General features: G+C 57.0%; 2 protein-coding genes across 3 annotated transcripts; both read right to left on the bottom strand.

Annotated features, from left to right (window-relative positions):
* Positions 1 to 775: 775 nt before the first annotated feature.
* PSMA4 (proteasome 20S subunit alpha 4) lies at positions 776 to 10,267 on the bottom strand. Its single transcript, XM_084869292.1, has 10 exons — positions 10,134 to 10,267; positions 8,261 to 8,284; positions 8,054 to 8,096; positions 7,420 to 7,582; positions 5,465 to 5,542; positions 4,517 to 4,605; positions 3,990 to 4,120; positions 2,836 to 2,959; positions 934 to 1,097; positions 776 to 861 (listed from the first exon to the last, which is right to left on the bottom strand). The coding sequence occupies exons 2-9, from the start codon at positions 8,261 to 8,263 to the stop codon at positions 943 to 945; spliced, it is 786 nt and encodes a 261-aa protein (XP_084725418.1). The 5' UTR covers positions 8,264 to 8,284; positions 10,134 to 10,267; the 3' UTR covers positions 776 to 861; positions 934 to 942.
* Positions 10,268 to 11,271: 1,004 nt separating this feature from the next.
* HYKK (hydroxylysine kinase) lies at positions 11,272 to 20,598 on the bottom strand. 2 transcript variants are annotated; one of them, XM_084869250.1, is made up of 5 exons: positions 20,420 to 20,598; positions 16,677 to 17,036; positions 15,157 to 15,296; positions 13,029 to 13,074; positions 11,272 to 12,054 (listed from the first exon to the last, which is right to left on the bottom strand). In XM_084869250.1, exons 2-5 carry the CDS (start codon positions 17,020 to 17,022, stop codon positions 11,594 to 11,596), a joined length of 993 nt encoding a protein of 330 aa, XP_084725376.1. In that variant the 5' UTR covers positions 17,023 to 17,036; positions 20,420 to 20,598; the 3' UTR covers positions 11,272 to 11,593. The 2 variants fall into 2 exon arrangements, with proteins under 2 accessions (XP_084725376.1, XP_084725375.1); XM_084869249.1 differs by lacking the exon at positions 13,029 to 13,074 and adding an exon at positions 13,901 to 14,084 and having other exon boundaries at positions 20,420 to 20,597.
* Between the last annotated feature and the right edge of the window lie 1,552 nt (positions 20,599 to 22,150).

Genomic DNA, 22,150 nt, shown 5'->3' with positions numbered 1-22,150 from the left:
GCCCACAGCTCCCGGAGGGGAGGGACAGGGGCGGGCTGAGGGCCCGCAGCCCCCGGAGGGGAGGGACAGGGGCAGGCTGAGGGCACACAGCCCCCGGAGGGGAGGGGAGGGGAGGGACAGAGGGACAGGGGCGGGCTGAGGGCACACAGCCCCCGGAGGGAGGGACAGAGGGACAGGGGCGGGCTGAGGGCCCACAGCCCCCGGAGGGGAGGGGAGGGACAGGGGCGGGCTGAGGGCACACAGCCCCCGGAGGGGAAGGACAGGGGCAGGCTGAGGGTCCCTAGGGAGAGGAGATGAAGCCAGGGAGCTGCGCCCTCAGGGGAGGGAGGAAGGAGACGTGAAAGGGACACGCGGGGCAGGAAGTGTGGATCGTGTTGTTGCTGAGAAAGGGGAGTGGGTACCGGCCTTCGCTGTCATCGGCTTTGCCTGCTGTACGTGTGATGCGTGTGCACATGTACGTAGCACATGTAGGTATGTACGTATGTATGTCGAGTCCAGGAAGAAGATCCATCAACACCAAAGGCGTGCGATTCTGACCTCACTGGACAGCTCCCCACCCGCCCCCCCACATTCCCGCCGGACGCCTGGGCCCGGGTCCGACCGTGGCAGGGGATGGCAAGGACACCCCGGGCACAAGCCCGCCTCCCCTTCTCGGGACGCTCACTCTGTCCCCTTTAACGCCCTGGTGCCAGCAGCCGCCGCCAGGGCACGCGAACGCCCGAAGACCCGACCCCCGTCCGGGCCTACAATCACGGCCAGTGCTTCCTCCTCACGGCCATCTTCCCAAGTTTTATTCCCAAAGGGGAGGGGATAAAAGGTCCACGAAGAGCCACGCCATCGATGGACGAGCTGTCGCGGCCGCTCCCCGCCCGGAGGCCGGCGCTCCCCGCGGGCGGGGCCTCGCTCTCCGCGCCGCGGGGCGGGCTGGACCACGGCTCGTCCCTACTTGTCCTTCTCCTTCTGCTCCTTCTCCTTCTTCTCCCGCTCGGCCTTGGCCTCCTCCTCCTCGTGCTTCTTGATCAGCTGCTCCACCTCCTTCTGCTTGAGCACCCTGATGAGCGTCTTGCCGTTCTCCCGCGTCAGCGTGGCGATCTCCACTGGGGAGAGCAGACGGCGTCACGGCCGCACCCCGCGCCCGCCGCGAGGGGCCCGCCTCCGCCTCCACACCCCCGCCTCCGCGCACTCGCCCAGGACTTGTGCCCGATACGCCTCACAAACACCTCCATCTCACGCACCGTCACTGTCATTTTTACTGAAATGCCTTTCCCTACCCACTAAGGTAGGAGTGTCGAACTCAATCAGAGAAGGGGCCAAAATCTAAAATGCAGCCTAAATCGCGGGCCGAATGGTTTACTGAACGGTCATAAACTGACAATGTCATAAACTGACAGCGGAGTGCAGTGATGGCAGCGCGGTGCGGGCCACATTGCAAAGCCTGGCGGGCTGGATTTGGCCCGCGGGCCTTGTGTTTGACACATGTGCACTAAGGTGACCAGACGTCCCGCTTTTGGCAGGACAGTCCCGGTTTGTAACAACGGTCCCGCCAAATGATTAAAAATCGGGGCTGTCCCGCCCAAAGCGGGACGCCTGGTCACCTTACTGCCCACCCCACCTCCGAGTGGCCGCAATGGCAGCCCGGACACAGGCAACCGAACAGGTGCGGATGCGAAGCCCTCAGCGGGCGGCCAGGGGCCCAGCGGAGCCTCTGACCAGCCATTGATTACACGGATTCTCACAGGCTTTCCAAATCCCTTTTCAAAACAATGGCGTGAAGCGCAGGCGCCCTGACCTGACTGAGGACAAAAAGGCAGACATACATCCACAGGAGAAGGAGCTCTGAGCTGGAGGATGGAGCGGGAAGGGGATGGCGGGGCCCAGCAGAGGGCGGAGGGCATCCTCTGAGGGCGGGAACGTCACCTGAACAAACGCACCTGCTGGTTCATCGTTTTAAAAAGCATCACTGCGGCCAAAGCCGGTGTGGCTCAGTGGATAGAGCGTCCGCCTGCGGACTGAAGGGTCCCGGGTTCGATTCCGGCCAAGGGCATGGACCTTGGTTGCGGGCACATCCCCAGTGGGGGCTGTGCAGGAGGCAGCTGATCAATATTTCTCTCTCATCGATGTTTCTAACTCTCTATCCCTCTCCCTTCCTCTCTGTAAAAAAATCAATAAAATATATTTTAAAAAAATAAAGTAAAAAAATAAAACTGCAGACGTGGGCGTGACATTCGAGATCAGTAGACTCGGAACAGAGATCCCACAACGCACACACGTTACGCCTCTGGTAAAGTACGCCACACGTACACGTAAACATGCAACCACACACATGCTCATATGGACACACGGACACAGACGCCGTCACGAAGGCGGGAAGACGATCGCCGACGGGAAGCGCACCGCCGTCCACGAGGAGCCGGGCCACGACCCCGAGGGGACGGGAGGCCCCTGAGCGCCGGCCGGCCCCGCACGGCAGGCCCGGCCGGGAGCGCCAGCCCCACACGGCAGGCCCGGCAGGGAGCACACGGCCCCACACGGCAGGCCCGGCAGGGAGCACACGGCCCCACACGGCAGGCCCGGCAGGGAGCACACGGCCCCACACGGCAGGCCCGGCAGGGAGCACACGGCCCCACACGGCAGGCCCGGCAGGGAGCACACGGCCCCACACGGCAGGCCCGGCAGGGAGCACACGGCCCCACACGACAGGCCCGGCAGGGAGCACACGGCCCCACACGGCAGGCCCGGCAGGGAGCACACGGCCCCACACGGCAGGCCCGGCAGGGAGCACACGGCCCCACACGGCAGGCCCGGCCGGGAGCACCCGCCCTCCCCGGGACGCACCTTTCTCGGCGGAGAGCTTGCTCACGTCCATGGTCTTGTTGAGCACTTTGATGGCTAACGCGAGCGCCGACTTGAGGGTCATCTCCCCTTCCTTGTAGTCCTGCTTCAGCATGGACACCGCCGCCTGGGGACACGGCAGAGGGCTCCGTCAGTCCCGCCGTTTTTTGGGAAAAGGACCTGGGCAGGAGAGGATGCCTGAACTAGGATTGGCAGCTAACCCACAGAAACCACTGGATGGCGGGGAGGGTAGCCATGGGGAGGGGGAGGAAGGGGTGGGTAACTGATGCTCCTGGGCTCAGATCTGCCAGGCCCGTCAAGAATTCAGGGAGGGGTCTGAGAACCAGGATGTGAAAAAAGCTGCGTCTATTTTCACCACTTCTCACTGAAATCAGCATTTTGCCCTGGCTGGTGTGGCTCAGTGGACAGAGCATCGGCCTGTGGGCTGAAGGGTCCCAGGTTCAATTCCGATCAAGGGCACAGGCCCGGTTTGTGGGCTCCATCCTCAGTAGGGGTGTGCAGGAGGCAGCCGATCCATGATTCTCTCTCATCATGGATGCTTCTCTCTCTCTCCCCCTCTCCTTCTCTCTCTGAAATCAATAGAAATATATTTTTTAAAAGTTTGTTGTCATTCATAAGCCAGCACTATTACTTAGGCCGTGATGAAGAGTCCTTTTCGAGTGCAATATCAATACAGAGGTCTGAGATCCATGAGGACCGCTCTGCTCAGAGACATTTCTTAGTCGATCAGATTACTCACTCGGGAACGTGCTGAGTCCCTTGAGAAGGAACCACAATAGAGGCACTTAGACTCTAAGGAACAGCCCGGCCGGTGTGGCTCAGTGGATAGAGCATCAGCCTGTGGGCTGAAGGGTCCCAGGTTCGAGTCCTGGTCAGGCCACCTGCCCGGGTTGCAGGCTCCATCCTCCGTGTGGGGCGTGCAGGAGGCAGCCGATCCATGATTCTCTCTCATCATGGATGCTTCTCTCTTCCTCTCCCTTCCTCTCTGACATCAATAAAAGCACTTTAAAAAGTAGCATTTCCTTTGGCAGGCCCTGTGGCTCCGTTACCAACAGCGGTCACAGGCGTAAGGTCCCTGCTCCCTGCCCGCCGTTTCCCTTCACCGCCGTTAAAAATGGCGGCGGCCCCGAACTCACGGCGCTGTTGTTTCCGATGCAGGTGGCCTTCCAGCCGCCGTAGTTGCCGCTCGGGTCGCTCTGGTAGAGCTGGAAGCCGTAGTGCTTGTCCCAGCCGATGTACAGCAGCGACACCCCGAAGGGTCGCTTCCCTGTAACAGAAACCGCAGAGCGGCCATCAGACGCAGGTCGCCATGGTCACCTGCGCTCCCGAGGAGGCGGAGACCCTGTCCCGGAGGCTGAGCATCCGTGACAGCTCCGTCCAAATGCCCACTTCTGCTCCCAGGCCTGGACTAGCCAGGGCCCCGTGCCGAAGCCCATTGTGATGCAAAGAGCAGTGCTTCCAGATCAGAGCCGCTATTTAGGTCTCAATGGCCTATTAATGCACCATGACAATCTCCGCCGCGGGAGCCAGCTATCCCACGAGGCAGGGCTGTACGGGCAGCATTTACGTCCTCATTTAATTTTCACTTTCCTTTCACCACCGCACAGCCGCCCTGACTCAGAACGCGTCCACCCGCTGGCGTGAGGCCCGCCCCGCCCCGTACCTCCGAACTGCGTGTAGGCCTGCTTGATGTCACACAGCGCCGTCACCAGCTGCTCGCAGGGGATGGGCTCCTGGTACTGCAGCAAGTACCTGGGATGAGGACATGGCAGGTGACTTTCCCCCTAAAACACACACACACACACACACACACACACACACACACACACGGCGGCCAGGTTCTGATATCTCCGAACGCATAATCATCTGGCCGCTCACTGTGTAGCCTATAGAATAAAAGGCTAATATGCAAATGGGCCGAAACCGGTTTGGCTCAGTGGATAGAGCGTCGGCTTGGGGACTGAAAGGTCCCGGGTTCGATTCCGGTCAAGGGCATGTACCTTGGTTGAGGGCATATCCCCAGAGGGGGGTGTGTAAGAGGCAGCTGATCAATGACTCTCTCTCATCGATGTTTCTAACTCAATCTCTCTCCCTTCCTCTCTGTACAAAATCAATAAACTATATTAAAAAATATATTTATGCAAATAGTCCCCTCGACTGCGAGTTCAACCTGCAGGCAGGCCGGCCAACCGCCCATGTCCCCTCCCCCTGCCCAGACCTCACCCGTGCACGAATTTGCGCACCGGGCCTCTAGTGTGTGTGTGTGTGTGTGTGTGTGCGCGTGTGCGCGCATATATACATATATATCTTGCATATACATTGAGTGGCCAGGTTATTATGCATTCAGAGATCACCATCATCTGGCCACTCCGTGTACAGTCTCACCAAAGTGCCCTCTGAACAGAAGTCTATGTCAGGGGGACCTCGGAGCAGCCGCTGTCATTTGAAAGGGGAGGCGGGCAGGGGACTGCCAACACCCCGTTCCCACACCAATGACATTTTACACGTGTTTGTTTCTTTAAACAAACCATCCTTTTCAGTGACCAGGTTTGCAGTGGCTTCCATGTCTGAGCTCTCCTGAGGAAGGCCGAGCCGGCTCTCCACGCCGTACCTTTGCGCGATGAGCCTCAGCTCGTTGGTCAGCACGTTGGCGTCGGAGGTGATGCCCGCCACGCTGCACGCCATGTCCCTGGGGGAAGGAACACGTCGCTGTGAGCGGGAGGCGACTGGGCGTGTCCCTCACCACAAGGGCCACGTGCCCCGGGAAGGGCCGGCTGCTCACGCCCCAGGAGCTTCTGTCTGACGGCTCTCATCGTGGGATAAGCCTGGTGCCCAGGGAGACCTGCCCCCTCACTCTTCCACAGCCGCATTCACCACCCTCACCGCGGACCGCTCGGACAGACCAGCACCAGGAAGCGAAGGAAGTCCCGGGAGATCAGAGGAAGACTCTGCTGGACAGGAAGAGACCCCCATGCTCTTGGGCAGTGAGTCTCCGCCTGCTGAGGCCCGGCTGGGGGTGCAGTGAGGGGACCAGGGCTCGGCTCAGACACAGGGTGCACCTCCTGTCCCTGCCCCGCTCCCCGAGCCCACACCGCTGTCACTGCGCCTGGCAGCCGGCAGGCTCCCAGCGGGACCAGCAGCGCCTTCGCAGGAGGACACCGCCCTGGGCGAGGGTTCACAGGCCCCTAACCGCACTCCCCGCCCGCCACCCAGGAGGCTCTCACGGCAGATCCAGCCCCGCCAGCTAGGCAGGCCTGCTGCCCGACCCCCGCAAATGACAGGGCTCCCCGACCTCCAGGAGGTGGGAGTCAGGACAATGCACCCGAATTCCCGAGCAGCCGTTCCCAAAAGTACTAGCGGGCCTGCTACAGGCAGACACTTTATCCACTTCATTAAACTGCCTCCACTACTAGGGGGCGCTGAGGCCCAGAGAAGTTAGACAACTGCTGCAAAGCCACAGCTTGTATGGCGCAGAGCGTGGACTTAACCCCAATCTGTTACCTTATCAACACAAAGCACTGTTTCTCCACCAAGTGCCTGGCCCCGCTCCTAAAAAGAATTACACAGCCGGGCCCGCGTGGCCCAGGAGGTCACGGGGTCAGAGCACAGGCCTGGGGTCTGGGCTCGATCCCCAGTGAGGGGCAAGAAAAGAAAAGATGTCTTGCATGTGCCCGGCCTGAGTGGCTCAGGGGTTGAGCATCAATCTATGAACCAGGAGGTCAGGGTTCAATTCCCGGTCAGGGCACAGGCCCGAATTGTGGGCTCCATCCCCAGTGAGGGGGCGTGCAGGAGGCAGCCCATCCACGATTCTCTCTCATCATGGATGTTTCTATCCTTCTCTTCTTTCCTTCTCCCTTCCTCTCTGAAATCAACAAAATATATGTTTTTAAAAACTACACATGGCCCTAACCGGTTTGGCTCAGTGGATAGAGCGTCGGCCTGTGGACTGAAAGGTCCCGGGTTTGATTCCGGTCAAGGGCATGTACCTGGGTTGCAGGCACATCCCAGGTGGGGGCTGTGCAGGAGGCAGCTGGTCAATGTTTCTTTCTCAACGATGTTTCTAACCCTCTCTCCCTCTCCCTTCCTCTCTAAAAAAATCAATAAAATATATATATTTTATAAAAATAAAAAATAAAAACTACACATGATCCCAAGCCTCAAAGAGGTTTCAAATGAAATAAAACTCAAACATTTCCACCAGCAAAAACACCATAACCTGTTCCCCTCCGTTTCAGGCCTCAGGGAACAGCCCTCGCCGAGCAGGTGCGGTCCTACTGTGTGAGCCGGGAGCCACTGAGTCGCGTGTGTGCGTGTGCGCGCGCGCGCGCGTGTGTGTGTGTGTGAGTGTGTGTGCGCGCGCGTGTATGAGTGTGTTTGCGTGTGTGTGCATGTGCGTGTGTGTGCGCATGTGTGCGTGTGCGCGCGCGTGTGTGTGTGCGTGCGTGCGTGAGTGTGTGTGTGCGCGCGTGTATGAGTGTGTGTGCGTGTGTGTGCATGTGCGTGTGTGTGCGCATGTGTGCGTGTGCGCGCGCGCGTGTGTGTGTCCCCGCCCCCGCGCTCACGCACTCGTTGAGCTTGTAGATCTTCTCGGAGAAGAACACCTCGTCCAGCAGCTTGTGGATGTTGCGCCGCTCGGCGGCCAGCAGGACGCCGTCGTTGGCCAGGATCCCCAGGCAGGTGCCGGCGTGGCCGATGGCCTCCATGGCGTACTCCACCTGGTACAGGCGGCCTGCGGGGGCGAGCGGTGAGACAGTCCCTGAGAGTCCGCGGGGACACGCGGCCACGCACAGAGTCCCGCCTCCACGCTCCGTGTGGCGTGGAATCACCCGGCGACCATGGTCACGAGAGAGCAGAGAGGATGGAGCAACGATAAAAAGGTGTCCAGCCGAAACCGGTGTGGCTCAGTGGATAGAGCGTCAGCTTGTGGACTCAAGGGTCCCAGGTTCGATTCCCGTCAAGGGCATGTACCTTGGTTGCAGGCACATCCCCAATAGGGGGCGTGCAGGAGGCAGCTGGTCGATGTTTCTCTCTCATTGATGTTTCTAACTCTCTATCCCTCTCCCTTTCTCTCTGTAAAAAAATCAATAAAATATATTTTAAAAAATAAATAAATAAAAGTGTCTAGATTCCCCGCAGCTGCTGCCTCCCAAAAAGCCAAACCCTGGACACGTTTTGAGACGACGGACAGGATCAGCCTTACCTTCCGGGGAGAAGATCGTGGTCCGGGAGTCATATCTCCGAGACTGCAAAGCAAGCACACGGTGAGTCCGGCCCGTAGGGCAGCCCTGACAAGCCCACAGCCGCCGTGCACCAGTCCTCCCCTCCCGTCCTCACCCACCGCCCGCGCCCGAGCTGCACCAGCGCCACGCCGTGTCAGCGACAGCTTCCGGGCAGGTGTACGACTTACCATGTTTCCTGAACGTTACAGGTCCTGCGAAGAGAAAACAGGGTCCTCAGTAAAACAAAACTCACAGTTTAGAAAAAGCATGTCCGTGACTTTAAAAATGTTTTTTTGGCCCTGGCCAGTGTTGCTCAGTGGATAGAGCGTCGGCATGTGGACTGAAGGGTCCCGATTCTGGTCAAGGCCACATGCCCAGGTTGCGGGCTCCATCCCCAGTGGGGAATGTGCAGGAGGCAGCTGATCCATGATTCTCTCTCATCATTGGTGTTTCTTTCACTCCCTCTCCCTTTCTCTCTGAAGTCAGTAAAGATATATTTTATTGAGTTTTTACAGAGAGGAAGAGAGAAGGATAGAGTTAGAAACATGGATCAGCTGCCTCCTGCACACCCCCTACTGGGGATGTGCCCGCAACCAAGGTACATGCCCTTGACCAGAATCGAACCCGGGTCCATTCAGTCCCCAAGCCGACGCTCTATCCATTGAGCTAAACCGGTCCCGGCAAGAAATATATATTTTTAAAAATATTTTGTCCACTCCATTCACTTGGCTTATTTTTTTTAAAATCATGATCAAGTCCAATGTCTCTTATTTTGCTGTTGATCCTCACCAGAGGATATTTTTCCCATTGATTTTTCTTTTTTCTTTTTTTTCTTTTTTTTAGAGAGAGTAGAAGGGACAGGGAGGGAGGGAGGGAGGGAGGGATGTGAGAGACACACATTGACACATTGATGGGTTGCCTCCGGCAGGTGCCCTGACCAGGGCTGGGACCAATCCCACAGCTGAGGTCCATGCCCTTCACCGGAATCGAACCCGGGACCCTGTAGTCCCCGGGATGATACTGTCCACTGAACCACACCGGCCAGACCTCACCTGGCTGACTTCAAGTGGCGGCTACCTGGGAGGGGTCAGACCGTCCCTGTCCACAGGCCAGGGGACACACAGCTCGATGTGGGGAAAGTACTTTTCCCGGAAAAAACACAACACAGACAACGAGCCCACGTGAGACATGACAGAGGCGATGCGAACGCTGCGAACCCGCGGGTCTAAGAGGAGGAACCGGGCGGGGAAGAAGGGGGTCAAGCCCCGGCCGGTGTGGCTCAGTGGTTGGCGCGCCGTCCCCCATGCACACCGAGGGGCGGCGGGTCTGGCCCCGGGGTTCTGGGCCCCCGGACCGACGCTTCTCTCCCACATCCATGCGTTTCTCTTTCCCTTTCGGTTTCCCTCTCTCCGCCCCTTCGTCTCTCCGAAGTCAGTTTTAAAAAAATTAAAGTAAAATAAAGAGGGTCCGGCTGGGGTCATCCTGGTGACCATGATCCCTTCGGAGCACAAAGGGAATGAACCGTGGTTTTTTTTTTTTTAATTACATCTGGACTTTTTACCTCGCCCCGCGGGAGGGCGGCAAGCTCGGCGTCCCCGCTAACGGGTCCGGCCGCAGCCTCTCCGGGGCTGGGCGTGACTCGGGGCGGAAGCCGGACCTCGGACCCCGCCGCCCGTCTCCCCAAACCGGACACCGGGCGCGGGGTCTGCAGGGCCCGCCGCCCCGGGAGGAAGCGGGAACCTGCTCTCCCAGGCGCAGGGGCTCCGCCGGGCCCCGCTGGCACGTGAGGGTGACCGCTCCCCCAGGTCGCGGCCCGGCTCGGCTCCTCCCGGGCCGGAAGTCCCGCTCCCCGGTGCCGCCCACCTCGCCCCGGCCCCGCGAGCCCGCGCCAAGCCGGCCTACGGCGGCCGCCAGGGGCCAGCCCGTCGCCCAGGAGCGCCGCACAGTCATCGCGCGGCGGCCCCGGGCCGGACCCGCTCTGCCACGGCGCCCACGACCCTCGCCCGCCCGCCCGCGGGGACGACGGCCGAGCTTCCGCGGGGCCGGGAGACACGGACTCACCGGGGAAAAGGCACTGGAGTGGAGGTCTACACGGAGGGTTTCACCCGCGGGAGAGAAGCACCGGCGTTGGCCCGGGGTCCGCTGCCAAGATGGCCTCCGCGCGTGCTCAGAGCCGCCGGGGGCGGGACCGAGGATGCGGAAGCCCTTCAGGGGCGGGGCCTAGGGCGCGGAAGTCCTTCAGGGGCGGGGCTAGAATGCGGAAGTTCTCCAGGGGCGGAGCCGAAGGTGCAAAAGGTCTTCAGGGGCGGGCCTAGAATATGGAAGTCCTCCAGGGGCGGGGCTTAGAGTGCGGAAGTTTTCCAGGGGCGGTCCTAGAACGCGGAAGTCCTCCAGGGGCGGGGCCTATAACACGTAAGTCCTTCATGGGCGGGGCCTATAACACGGAAGTCCTTCAGGGGCGAGCCTAGGACGGGGAAGTCCTCCAAGGGCGGGGCTTATAACGCGGAAGTCCTCCGTGGGCGGGGCTAAGGACAGGAAAGACCTTCGGGGGTGGGGCCAATAACGTGGAAGTCGTCCTGCACAGGGGCTGCAGCGTTGGGGAGCAGGGAGATGGGGTGCTGCGGCCCTGCGGGGTCCTCATCCTGAGGAGGGGGCAACATCGGGTGGGGGAGCGCCCGCAAACCGCAGCGAAGGAGAACGTGGGGTCAACAGCTACTCCTGCTCTGCACCTTCTTGCTGTGCTCGCTTGCCCTTCAGCACTGCCGACTGGGACAGCACCCGCGGGACCCCAAACCTCGCTCCCTGCTCCTTCGTCCCCCTCCCCCACTGCCTTCTACCTCGTCCGTCAGACTGACTCCCCACGAACACCATTTCTCTTCTGCCCTGAAACTCAGTCTTCAGATGTGTTCACTATCCATCTCTCCCTTCTGGGTTTCATCCCTATGCAAACTATTTACTATTCACGTTTTAAGTTATTTTTTTGGGGGGGGGAGGGGCAGGGGAGTCTAGAAGGCTGACCAGCTCTGGAAGAGACATTGAGAGACTATCTGATTTGAAATATCATTCTGTGTGTTTCATGGGCAGGGCGCACGAGACCGACAGGAAAACATGACTGTTCATGTCCTGTTTCTAAGTTTAAAAATATCATCATGAGATTGAAGACCTCGGTGGCTTCCCATGCATGGATCCGTCCCATCCATTCATTTTTAAAATATATATGTTTTATTGTTTTCTTACAGAGAGGGAGGGAGAGGGATAGAGAAAAACATCGATGGAGAGAGATACATCCATCAGCTGCCTCCTGCACGCCCCCTACTGGGGATGTGCCAGCAACCAAGGTCCATGCCCTTGACCGGAATCGAACCCGGGACCTTTCAGTCCGCAGACCGGCGCTCTATCCACTGAGCCACACCGGCCAGGGCCCATCCCCTCACTGTTAACCGTGCAGGAACATCCCTCGCCCGCCGAGATTTGGTCCCACCGGGTCTAACGCCCCTCGTCCGTGCGAGCTCCTGCCCGGGTCACACGGAGTCCCCGGACCCGTAGGACCTGGCCGTGCGGAACCAGGTCTCTTCAACGGCCGCCCGGCCCAGGGCGAGCATCCGCTGCAGGTGCCTCCACCCGGTTCTCGCCGTGATCATGAGGTACTCGGCGTTCTCGGGGTGCAGCCGGCAGGAGTGCGCGGCCATGACCAGCGACTGGCAGAAGCGCCCGCACACCAGCGGGAACAGGGCGTCCAGCTCGGCCGGCGTCAGCGGGACCACGCTCTCGAACCCCGCCAGCACGTGGCCGCCCACCCCCACGGGGTCCCGGCTCTCGATCATCATGTACATGATGGCGATGGCCACCTCGAACACGTAGCAGCCGTAGCTCATGTCCTCGAAGTCCAGGATCCCGGACACGCGGAAGGCGGGGTCCCCCGAGGCCGGCTCGAGGGGCTCCACCAGAATGTTATGGTCGTTGAGGTCCCCGTGATTGATACCTGCAAGGAGAACAAAAGCCAGTGAGGCCGAAACCGGTGTGGCTCAGTGGGTAGAGCATCGGCCTGCGGACTGAAGGGTCCCGGGTTCGATTCCGGTCAAGGGCATGGACCTTGGTTGCAGGCACGTCCCCAGTAGGAGGTGTGCAGGAGGCAGCTGATGGATGTTTCTCTCTCATCGATGTTTCTAGCTCTTTACCCCTCTCTTCCGCTCTGTGAAAAATCAATAAAATATATTAAAAAAAAAAAAAAAAAAAGCAAGAGAGGCGACAACCATCCTTCAATACCCCGGTTCAGCCCTAACCTGTGTGGCTCAGTGGATAGAGCATCGGCCTGCGGACTGAGAGGTCCAGGTTCGAGTCCGGTCAAGGGCATGTACCTTGGTTGCGGGCACGTCCCCAGTGGGGGGTGTGCAGGAGGCAGCTGATGGATGTTTCGCTCTCATCGATGTTTCTAACTCTCTCTCCCTCTCCCTTCCTCTCTGTAAAAAAAAAAAAAAAAAAAAAAAAAAAAAAAAAAAATCCTCAGGTGAGGGTTTAAAAAAATAAATAAGCCCTGTTTTTCTTGAAGCAAAATAATTTCCCCTGAAAAGGACAAAAGCAGTTCACTCTGGCGGTGTCTCTGCCTTTGCTCCTCATCCACTCAAAGCCCGTAGATGGAGAACGTAGTTGCTGCCAATGCTTACTGTTCACGAACTGAAGAGCAAAGGAAGGAGAACAGCCCCAGCCAGACATGTTCAAAAATACACATGCCACCGAGACCGGTGTGGCTCAGTGGGTAGAGCGTCGGCCTGCGGACTGAAGGGTCCCGGGTTCGATTCCAGTCAAGGGCATGGACCTTGGTTGTGGGCACATCCCCAGTAGGGGGCGTGCAGGAGGCAGCTGATGGATGTTTCTCATCGATGTTTCTAACCCTCTCTCTCCCTCTCTGTAAAAAATCAATAAAATGTATTTTTTAAAATAAAAAAATACACATACCTCTGACTATAAGCAGCAAAGGGTTCCAGGGTGAGCCAGCTGTGTTCTTTATTTTTTGTTTGTTAATACTTTTTTTATTGGTTTCAGAGAGTAAGGAAGAGGGGGAGAGAGAGAGAAACATCCATGATGAGAGAGAATCATGGATCAGCTGCCTCCTGCACACCGCCCCCCAATAGGGATCGAGCCCACAACCAGGGCATGTGCCCTTGACCAGAATTGAACCCAGGACCCTTCAGTTCGCAGGCCGACGCTCTACCCATTGAGCTACACCAGCTAGGGCACTGGCTGTGTTCTTTATTTTAACCTCGGATTTCTAAGAAATCTGTTCTGACAACTATTCGTTAAAGCTATGCTGTAACCCCAAGCTTTTCCTGACAATTTGAAATTTGACAATTTTTTTTTAAAATATATTTTATTGATTTTGTACAGAGAGGAAAGGAGAGAGATAGAGAGTTAGAAACATCGACGAGAGTCATCGATCAGCTGCCTCTTGCGCACTGGGGACATGCCCGCAATCAAGGTACATGCCCTTGACCGGAATCGAACCCGGGACCTTTCAGTCTGCAGGCCGACGCTCTAACCATTGAGCCAAACCGGTTTCGGCTGAAATTTGACAATTTTTAAAAATATATTTTTATTGACTTCAAAGAGGAAGGGAGAGAGAGAGAGAGAGAAATACCAGTGATGACAATCAGTGATCGGCTGCCTCCTGCACGCCCCCTCCTGGGAACGGAGCCCACAACGGGGGCCTGTGCCCTGACGGGGAATCGAACCCTGACCTCCTGGTTCCTAGGTGGATGCTCCACCACGGAGCGGCGCCGGCCGGGCCGGGCTGAAACCTGACGACGCAGACATCAGGACGAGGTACTCACACTCCCGGAAGTGACTGAGCTTGGCCGTGACCTCGTCCTTGAACAGCCGGATGACCCGCTCCACCATCTCCCGGTTCGGACCCGGGCCCAGGGCGTCCAGGTACTGCTCCAGGAGAGGCACGTTCCTCAGGTTCCAGATGAAGTCCTCCCGGCGGAGACAGCTGAGCTTCGGGTGGCGGAACTCCTACCCCGAGAGCAAGAAACACTTAGGCCAGCCCCAACCAGTGTGGCTCAGTGGATAGAGCGTCGGCCTGTGGACTGAAAGGTCCCGGGTTCGATTCCGGTCAAGGGCATGGACCTTGGTTGCGGGCACATCCCCGGGTGAGGGGTGTGCAGGAGGCAGCTGATCAATGATTCTCTCTCATCGATGTTTCTCTCTATCCCTCTCTCTTCCTCTCTGTAAAAAATCAATAAAATATATTTTTTTTTAAAAAGAAAGAAACGCTTAGATCAGTGGTTGGTAAACTCATTTGTCCACAGAGCCAAATGCCAACAGTACAACAATTGAAATTTCTTTTGAGAGCCAAAATTTTTAAGCTTAAACTTCTTCCAACACCGCTTCTTCAAAACAGACTCGCCCAGGCCGTGGTATTTTGTGGAAGAGCCACACTCAAGGTGCCAACGAGCCGCATGTGGCTCGTGAGCCGCAGTTTGCCGACCACTGGCCTAGCCGGTGTGGCTCAGTGGAGAGAGCGTTGGCCTGTGGACTGAAGGGTCCCAGGTTCGATTCCCAGTCAAGGGCGCATGTCCAGGTTTCAGGCTCAATCCTCAGTGTGTGTGGCGGGGTATGTGTGCAGGAGGCAGCAGATTCATGATTTGCTCTCATCACTGATGTTTCTATCTCTCTCTGTCTCTCCCTTCCTCTCTGAAATCAATAAAAATATATATATTTTTAAAAAGAATCTCTTTGGCATTAGTATATTAAAAAAATAATAATAATATAAAAGCACACCCAGACAAATAAAAAAATGCTCACACACAAAACAAAACCCCAAGCCTGCCGAAACCAGTATGGCCCAGTGGGTAGAGCGTCGGCCTGCGGACTGAAGGGTCCCGGGTTCGATTCCGGTCAAGAGCATGTACCTTGGTTGCGGGCACATCCCCGGTGGGGGGTGTGCAGGAGGCAGCTGATTGATGTTTCTCTCCCATCGATGTTTCTAACTCTCTATCCCTCTCCCTTCCTCTCTGTGAAAAATCAATAAAATATATTTAAAACAAACAAACAAACAAACAAACAGAGAAAACCCAAGCCTCACCTCCAGCGTCTTATCCAGGGTGGCAGCCAGCCTCCCGACCTCAAACAGCAGCCGGGGGCCGACGGGGACCTCGGCCACGGGCCGCCCCGGGAGGAAGGTCAGCAGCCTCACCAGGTGGCTCTGGGTTCGGGAGCCGCAGTCTGGAGGGAAGGAAGGACACTCCCGTCAAAGCCGTCTCAGAAGAATCAGAGGCCCCCCCGCCTCTGTCACCGTCACTGCCAACAAGAACGGAACTCGCAGAGCGAGAGAGAAAAAACTTGTGCTGACCTAACACCATCAGCGGGATTCTGCGAGGCAGGCTGAGAGGACGGAGCGAGGAGGTAAACGCCCGCCCGGCCGGCGTGGCTCAGCGGTGGAGCGTTGGCATATAAACCAGGAGGTCAGGGTTCGATTCCCGGTCAGGGCACAGGCCCGGGTTGCGGGCTCCATCCCCAGTGGGGGCCGTGCAGGAGGCAGCCGATCCATGGTGCTCTCTCGTCATGGATGTTTCTCTCTCTCTCTCTTCCTCTCCCTTCCTCTCTGAAATCAGTACAAATTTTTAATTAAAAAATATATATCGTTTACTCATGACATCCTAGGACTGGCAAAGGCTGAGAACACTGTGGGGAGAGGGTGTTCACAAACCCATCAGGACAGGAGGACGCTGGTGGCATCGGGTCCCGTGGGCAAGTCTGACCATGAGCCGAAGCCGGTGTGGCTCAGTGGGTAGAGCGTCGGCCTGCGGACTGAAAGGTCCCGGGTTCGATTCCGGTCAAGGGCATGGACCTCGGTTGCGGGCACATCCCCGGTGGGGGGCGTGCAGGAGGCAGCTGATCGATGTTTCTCTGTCATCGATGTTTCTAGCTCTCTATCCCTTTCCTTTCCTCTCTGTAAAAAAATCAATGAAATATATTAAAAAAAAAAAAAAAAAAAAAGACTGACCATGAACGAGCTCCCTGATGTGTCCCTAAACCTGTGACTTTTTAAAAAATATAATTTACTGCCGAAACCGGTTTGGCTCAGCGGTAGAGCGTCGGTCTGCGGATTGAAAGGTCCCAGGTTCGATTCCCGTCAGGGGCATGTACGTTGGTTGCGGGCACATCCCCAGTGGGGGGCGTGCAGGAGGCAGCTGGTCGGTGTTTCTCTCTCATCGACGTTTCTAGCTCCCTATCTCTCTCCCTTCCTCTCTGTAAAAAATCAATAAAATATATTAAATAAAAATTAAAAATAAATAAATAAAAAATATAACTTACTGATTTTTTTACAGAGAGGAAGGGAGAGGGAGAAACTTCGATGAGAGAGAAACATCCATCAGCTGCCTCCTGCACGCCCCACACTGGGGATGGAGCCGGCAACCCGGGCCTGTGCCCAGAACGGGAATCGAACCCTGACCTCCTGGTTCCTAGGTCGACGCTCAACCCCTGAACCACGCCGGGTGGCCGGGCTGACGAGGCTGTTCTTGGTGTTTCTGCTTGGGACCCAGACCCTCTCCTGTGCACGGACTGGCAGCACCCATGGGTGGGGTGGGGGGGGTCCCTTACCCACGGACACGAGCGAGGTGACCCCGCCGCCTTTGGCCGGACGCACGGAGGCCGTGGGGAAGCCCGCCTGGTGCAGGAAGGCGACCGCGCGGCTCTGCACCTCGATGAGCTCGGGGGTCCTGCTGGCCTCGGCGTTGCTGATCTTGAGGACGAAGTCGGCGGGGCCGCCCGCGCCTCCCGCCAGGGGCGCCCGCACGCGGAAGTTCTGGTCGTCGTAGCTGGGCAGCGGCTGCACCTCCGACACCCGGAGCCCGAACTCGGCCTCCACCAGCGCGCGGGCCTGCGCCGCGCTGAACGCCGGCTTGGCCGAGGCCTGCGCCCGCTGGTCAGCGCCAAGCGACGTCATGTCCGGGGCACGGCCTGGAGAGGGAGCCAGACACGTAACGGACATATTTACCGACTGATTTCACAACATGTCTGTTTACTTATTTATTATTTTATTTTATTTTTAAATATATTTTATTGAATTTTTAGAGAGAGGAAGAGAGAGGGATAGAGAGTTAGAAACATCCATGAGAGAGAGTCATCGATCAGCTGCCTCCTGCACGCCCCCCATTGGGGATGTGCCCGCAACCAAGGTACATGCCCTTGACCGGAATCGAACCCGGGACCTTTCAGTCCGCAGACCGACGCTCTATCCACTGAGCCAAACTGGTTCCGGCATATTTATTTATTTTTTTAAAAATAGATTTTATTGATTTTTTACAGAGAGGAAGAGAGGGATAGAGAGAAACATCGATGAGAGAGAAACATCGACCAGCTGCCTCCTGCACGCCCCCTATTGGGGGTGTGCCTGCAACCAAGGTACATGCCCTCGACTGGAATCGAACACAGGCCCTAAGTCTGCAGGCCGACGCTCTATCCACTGAGCCACACCGGTCAGTTCCCCTTCCATTATTTTAAACCCACTTCCCATCCTGAAGGTATGTTTCCAGGGAGGGAACGCAGACCAGGAAAGCACCTCAGTCCGCTCGCCCAGCTCCCCCCCTGACCCACCCCCACCAGCTTCACTTACCGGGGACAGTTAGGCCTGAGAGGGAGAGGTATGGGCTTTGCCCAAAAGTACAGACCAAGTCAGAGCACAAACTCAGCTCCCAAGATCCCTGATCCCTGACGATGTCCTTTGGACATATCACCATTCGTTTGAGTTAAAATGTAATTTCACGCCCGGCCGGCATGGTCCACTGGCTGAGCACTGACCTATGAACCGGGAGGTCGCATGCCCAGGGTGAGGGCTCGATCCACAGGGTGGGGCACACAGGAGGCGGCCAATCCATGATTCTCTCTCATCATGGATGTTTCTATCTCTTTTCCCCACTCCCTTCTTCTTTGAAATCAAGAAAAAAAATTTTTTTAAATATATTTTTCATTTCAGAGAGGAATGGAGAGGAAGAGAGAGATAGAAACATCTATGATAAGTATCATGGCTCAGCTGCCTCCTGCATGCCCCCTACTGGTTAGGAGCCTGCAACCGAGGCATGTGCCCTTGACCGGAATTGCACCCAGGACCCTTAAGTCTGCAGGCCAACGCTCTATCCACTGAGCAACACCAGCCAGGGCTAAAAAAAATATTTTTAAAAAGAAAAGTATAGTCAAAACCAGTTTGGCTCAGTGGATAGAGCATCAGCCTGTGGACTGAAAGGTCCCAGGTTCGATTCCGGTCAAGGGCATGTACCTTGGTTGCGGGCACATCCCCAGTGGGGGGAGTGTGTGCAGGAGGCAGCTGATGGATGTTTCTCCCATCAATGTTTCTAACTCTCTATCCCTCTCTCTTCCTCTCTGTAAAAAATCTATAAAATATATTTTAAAAAAAGACTCGATAAGGAAATTTTTTTCTTTTCTTTTTTAAAATATATTTTATTGATTTTTCACAGAGGAAGGGAGGGGGATAGAGAGCCAGAAACGTCGACCAGCTGCCTCCTGCACGCCCCCCACCGGGGATGTGCCGCAACCAAGGTTCATGCCCTTGACCAGAATCGAACCTGGGACCTCTCAGTCCGCAACCGACGCTCTACCACTGAGCCAAACTGGTTTCGGCTCGACATGGAATTTTAACATTATTCCTTCTGGGGATTTACACACTGGTGTAAGCCAATATTCAGAATGTAATGTGTAACAGGTTACTGAGTCCACGGTTTTACTCTTAACTCTTTAACTAAAGAGTTCAAGCTTTAACTAAAGCTTTAAAGTTTTAAGGGACATTTTAAAAAAATATATATATTTTATTGATTTTCCACAGAGAGGAAGGGAAAGGGAGAAAGAGTTAGAAACACTGATGAGAGAGAAACATCGATCAGCTGCCACCTGCACACCCCCTACTGGGGATGAAACCCAGGTACGTGCCCTTGACCGGAATTGAACCCGGGATCCTTCAGTCTGCAGGCCGATGCTCTACCCACTGAGCCACACCGTTTAGGGCAAAGTGCTTTCTTTTTAAATTTAAATTTGCTTTTTTTTTTTTTTTTGTATACAAGGACCCCAAACTATAAAACTAACAGCCCAGATCAAGTCAGTTCCGGAAAGCAAATAAACCCAAAGGCAGGTGTTTAACCAGCGTCTCCTGCGTGTGCGGAGGAGGTGAAGAAGGGACTCCCACAAGCGGCTGGTCTGTGTCCCCTGCCAACGGGCGGGGTTTTCCTCAGCCCCCGAGAGAGTGCCAGCGCCAGGCCTCCTGCCAGGGGCCGCACCTTCGGCTCCCCGCTCTGTGCAGGCCACGCCAGGCACGCCTCCCCCCCTCGCTCCCCACAGTCACAAAGTCCAGGAGTTTCTGCCTCGGCACCTGCTCCAAAGCTGGCCTCCTGCACCTGCCACTCCTCCCAGGAGAGCAGGAAGTCAGCAGGCAGAGGCCTGCACCCAGCACCTGGCCCAGGTGGAACCGAGGACAAAAGGGGAGCCTTCTCGCCAGAGGCTCCCGGAGCCCAGCCAGGTGGAGGGGCTCAGGGGTTAAGCGCTGACCTCTGAACCAGGAGGTCACAGGTTCGATTCCCGGTCAGGGCACATGCCCGGGTTGCGGGCTCCATCCCTAGTAAGCTGATAGCTGATTCTCTTTCATCACTGATGGTTTCTATCTCCCTCTCCCTTCCTCTCTCTGAAATGAATAAAAAATACGATCCCCAATGGAGGGCATGCAGGAGGCAGCAGGAGGCAGCCGATCCATGATTCTCTGTTCATGGGTGTTTCTTTCTCTCCCTCTCCTTTTCTGAGATCAATAAAAAATACATTAAAAGAGTAAAAAACTGCCCTTACCAGTGTGGCTCAGTGGATAGAGCATGGGCCTGCGGACTGAAGGGTCCCACGCTGCCCACCTTGGTTGCGGGCACATCCCAAGTGGGCAGCGTGCAGGAGGCAGCTGATGGATGTTTCTAACTCTCTCTCCCTCTCCCTTCCTCTCTGTAAAAAATCAATTAAAAATATATATTTAAAAGTAAAAAACAAACAAACAAAAACGGGGGCTCCCCGGCCTTTACCCCAAAGGGCACAGGAAGGCAGGGGAAGTCGAGTTTGGTTTCAAGGACAGCGACACCCTGCTGGGTGCTCCGAGGGGCTCCCGCAGGGCTGCAGGGTGCTGGGTGCTGGGGACCCAAGGCGCAGGGGGCACCCACCCGGGTCGGTCACGGCGCTTAGGGTGCCAGGTGCACGGACCGCACCCCCGTGGGGTCCCCACGCTCCAGCTCTGGGGTGAGGGGGGAGGAGGCACCGACCCCAGCCCTTCCCCCGTCCTCCCCGGCCCCCTGCACGCTCACCCTGCGCGACCCGCGGTCCCAGGCGGCGGCCGCTGTCCAGCAGCCCGGGCTGAGGGCGGACCTCGCGCTGCGCGGTCTCGCGTGGTCAGGTCCCGCGCGGCCAGGTCTCGCGCGGGGCAGCAGCCACTGACCTGCAGCACCTCGGCCCGCCCCAGCCCCGAGCCCGCGACCCCTGACTTCTGATTGGCTCCTTGAGAGAACCCCGCCGCCAATCAGCGCGGAGGAAGGGACGCGAGGCCACGCCCCGCCCTATCTAGACTTCGCAGGACGAGATTAGGCCGCTGATTAGCTCTCCGCAATCTGGCCCCGCCTCCCGGGTGCTCACGTCTGTCAAAATCTGGACGTCTCTACGTCACTGGGATTCTTGTTTCTGATTGGCTCTTCGACATTATGCTCCGCCCCTCGGTGAGCAGCTCTGAGCTGGCTTCCGGCTATTGAGTTGTAGGGAGCAGCGGGCAGTCTGGGTAGGAGGTTGGAAGGACCGTGTTTTCTAGGGATCGGAGGTGTCTGGGCGCCACCCTTTCTCCTTCTCCTCCTTCCCGCGGGCAGCGCGCACCCCGGAGGCCGCCTCCGGACCTCCGTCCCAGGTCTGATGGGAGGTCCCGGCGGGCGGGCTGGCTGCCTTCTGCACAGCCCCAGCTCCCGGGATCGCGGGCATAACTATAGGTCTGCACACTCCTAGTGCTTGCCGATGGGGGGCTTCCGGGGGCGCAGGGCCTGGACCATCACACCGCACCCCATTCCCTACTCTGCCCGAGCCCCTGCCTTCACTATACGGATGGAAAGGAGGCGGGAGGTTCCCCAGGGGCGGGCCAGTAGTTGGGTCAGAAACTGGAGTAGTCCGATTCTCTCCCCGCGGGGCAAGGGCAAACACGTGACTTCCAGGAGGCAGCCGGAACATCCCGAGTAGAGGCCGGAATATTTGGTAACCCTCATTATCAAGGACAACCAGGCTCTGTTGGACAGCTGGATGCACTCTGCAGCCCACAGGACCTCTGAGGGGGGATTTTGCGCTGGGTCCTTGTTTTTTGTAAATGCTTAGCCCCCACCCCCAGCCCCTACGCTTTTATTCCTGTTTTCTATCAGGATGTAGCGCCCTCGGTTTTCTGGGACCATGACTGACTCGGATGTTTGCCAAACCTCTGCCGAGCACGGGCCTTCCCCGCTTTGGATTTGGGTCTTATCTCTGAGCAGCAGGCCGCCTTTCTGCAGTCCCATTCTTCACCATCTCTTCCCTCTGGGCCGAGAGACCAGCTTTGATTTTTATTTTATTTATTAATATATCTTATTGATTTTTTACAGAGAGGAAGAGAGAGGGATAGAGAGTTAGAAACATCGATGAGAGAGAATCATCAGCTGCCTCCTGCACACCTCCCACTGGGGACATGCCCGCAACCAAGGTACATGCCCTTGACCGGAATCGAACCTGGGACCTTTCAGTCCGAAGGCCAACGCTCTATCCACTGAGCCAAACCGGTTTCGGCCAGCTTTGATTTGGTTTCCAATAGCCAGTCTGACTCCTGGTGGGTTCGTGAGGGCGCTCTGCTTACCTGTCCCTCAGGCAGTGCGTGAATTCTACCCCCTCACCATGTTCACTTTGTCCTGTTCTTTTTTTAAAGTACATTTTTATTGATTTCAGAGAGCAAGGGAGAGAAACATCAACCATGGGAATCATGGATCGGCTGCCTCCTGCACGCCCGTTTGAGGAGAAAGTTGTAGATGCCATCCATT

This window comes from Pipistrellus hanaki (assembly GCF_964339955.1).
Source record: "Pipistrellus hanaki genome assembly, chromosome: 21".
NCBI lineage: Eukaryota > Metazoa > Chordata > Mammalia > Chiroptera > Vespertilionidae > Pipistrellus > Pipistrellus hanaki.
The sequence above is the reverse complement of the archived record's forward strand: the minus strand, read 5'-3'. Positions and strand labels throughout refer to the sequence as shown.

Bases quoted from the DNA above. Each gene is read 5' to 3' on its own strand.
- HYKK (XM_084869249.1), bottom strand. From the start codon at position 17,022: ATGACGTCGCTTGGCGCTGACCAGCGGGCGCAGGCCTCGGCCAAGCCG. The intron at 15,297-16,676 runs GTAAGGGACCCC...CCTTCCCTCCAG, and splicing joins CACCTCGCTCGTGTCCGTGG to ACTGCGGCTCCCGAACCCAG. The intron at 14,085-15,156 runs GTGAGGCTTGGG...CTCTCGGGGTAG, and splicing joins CCCTGGATAAGACGCTGGAG to GAGTTCCGCCACCCGAAGCT.
- PSMA4 (XM_084869292.1), bottom strand. The intron at 4,606-5,464 runs GTACGGCGTGGA...TCCTCATCCCAG, and splicing joins CTGAGGCTCATCGCGCAAAG to GTACTTGCTGCAGTACCAGG. The intron at 1,098-2,835 runs GTGCGTCCCGGG...TGCTCTCCCCAG, and splicing joins CAAGCTCTCCGCCGAGAAAG to TGGAGATCGCCACGCTGACG.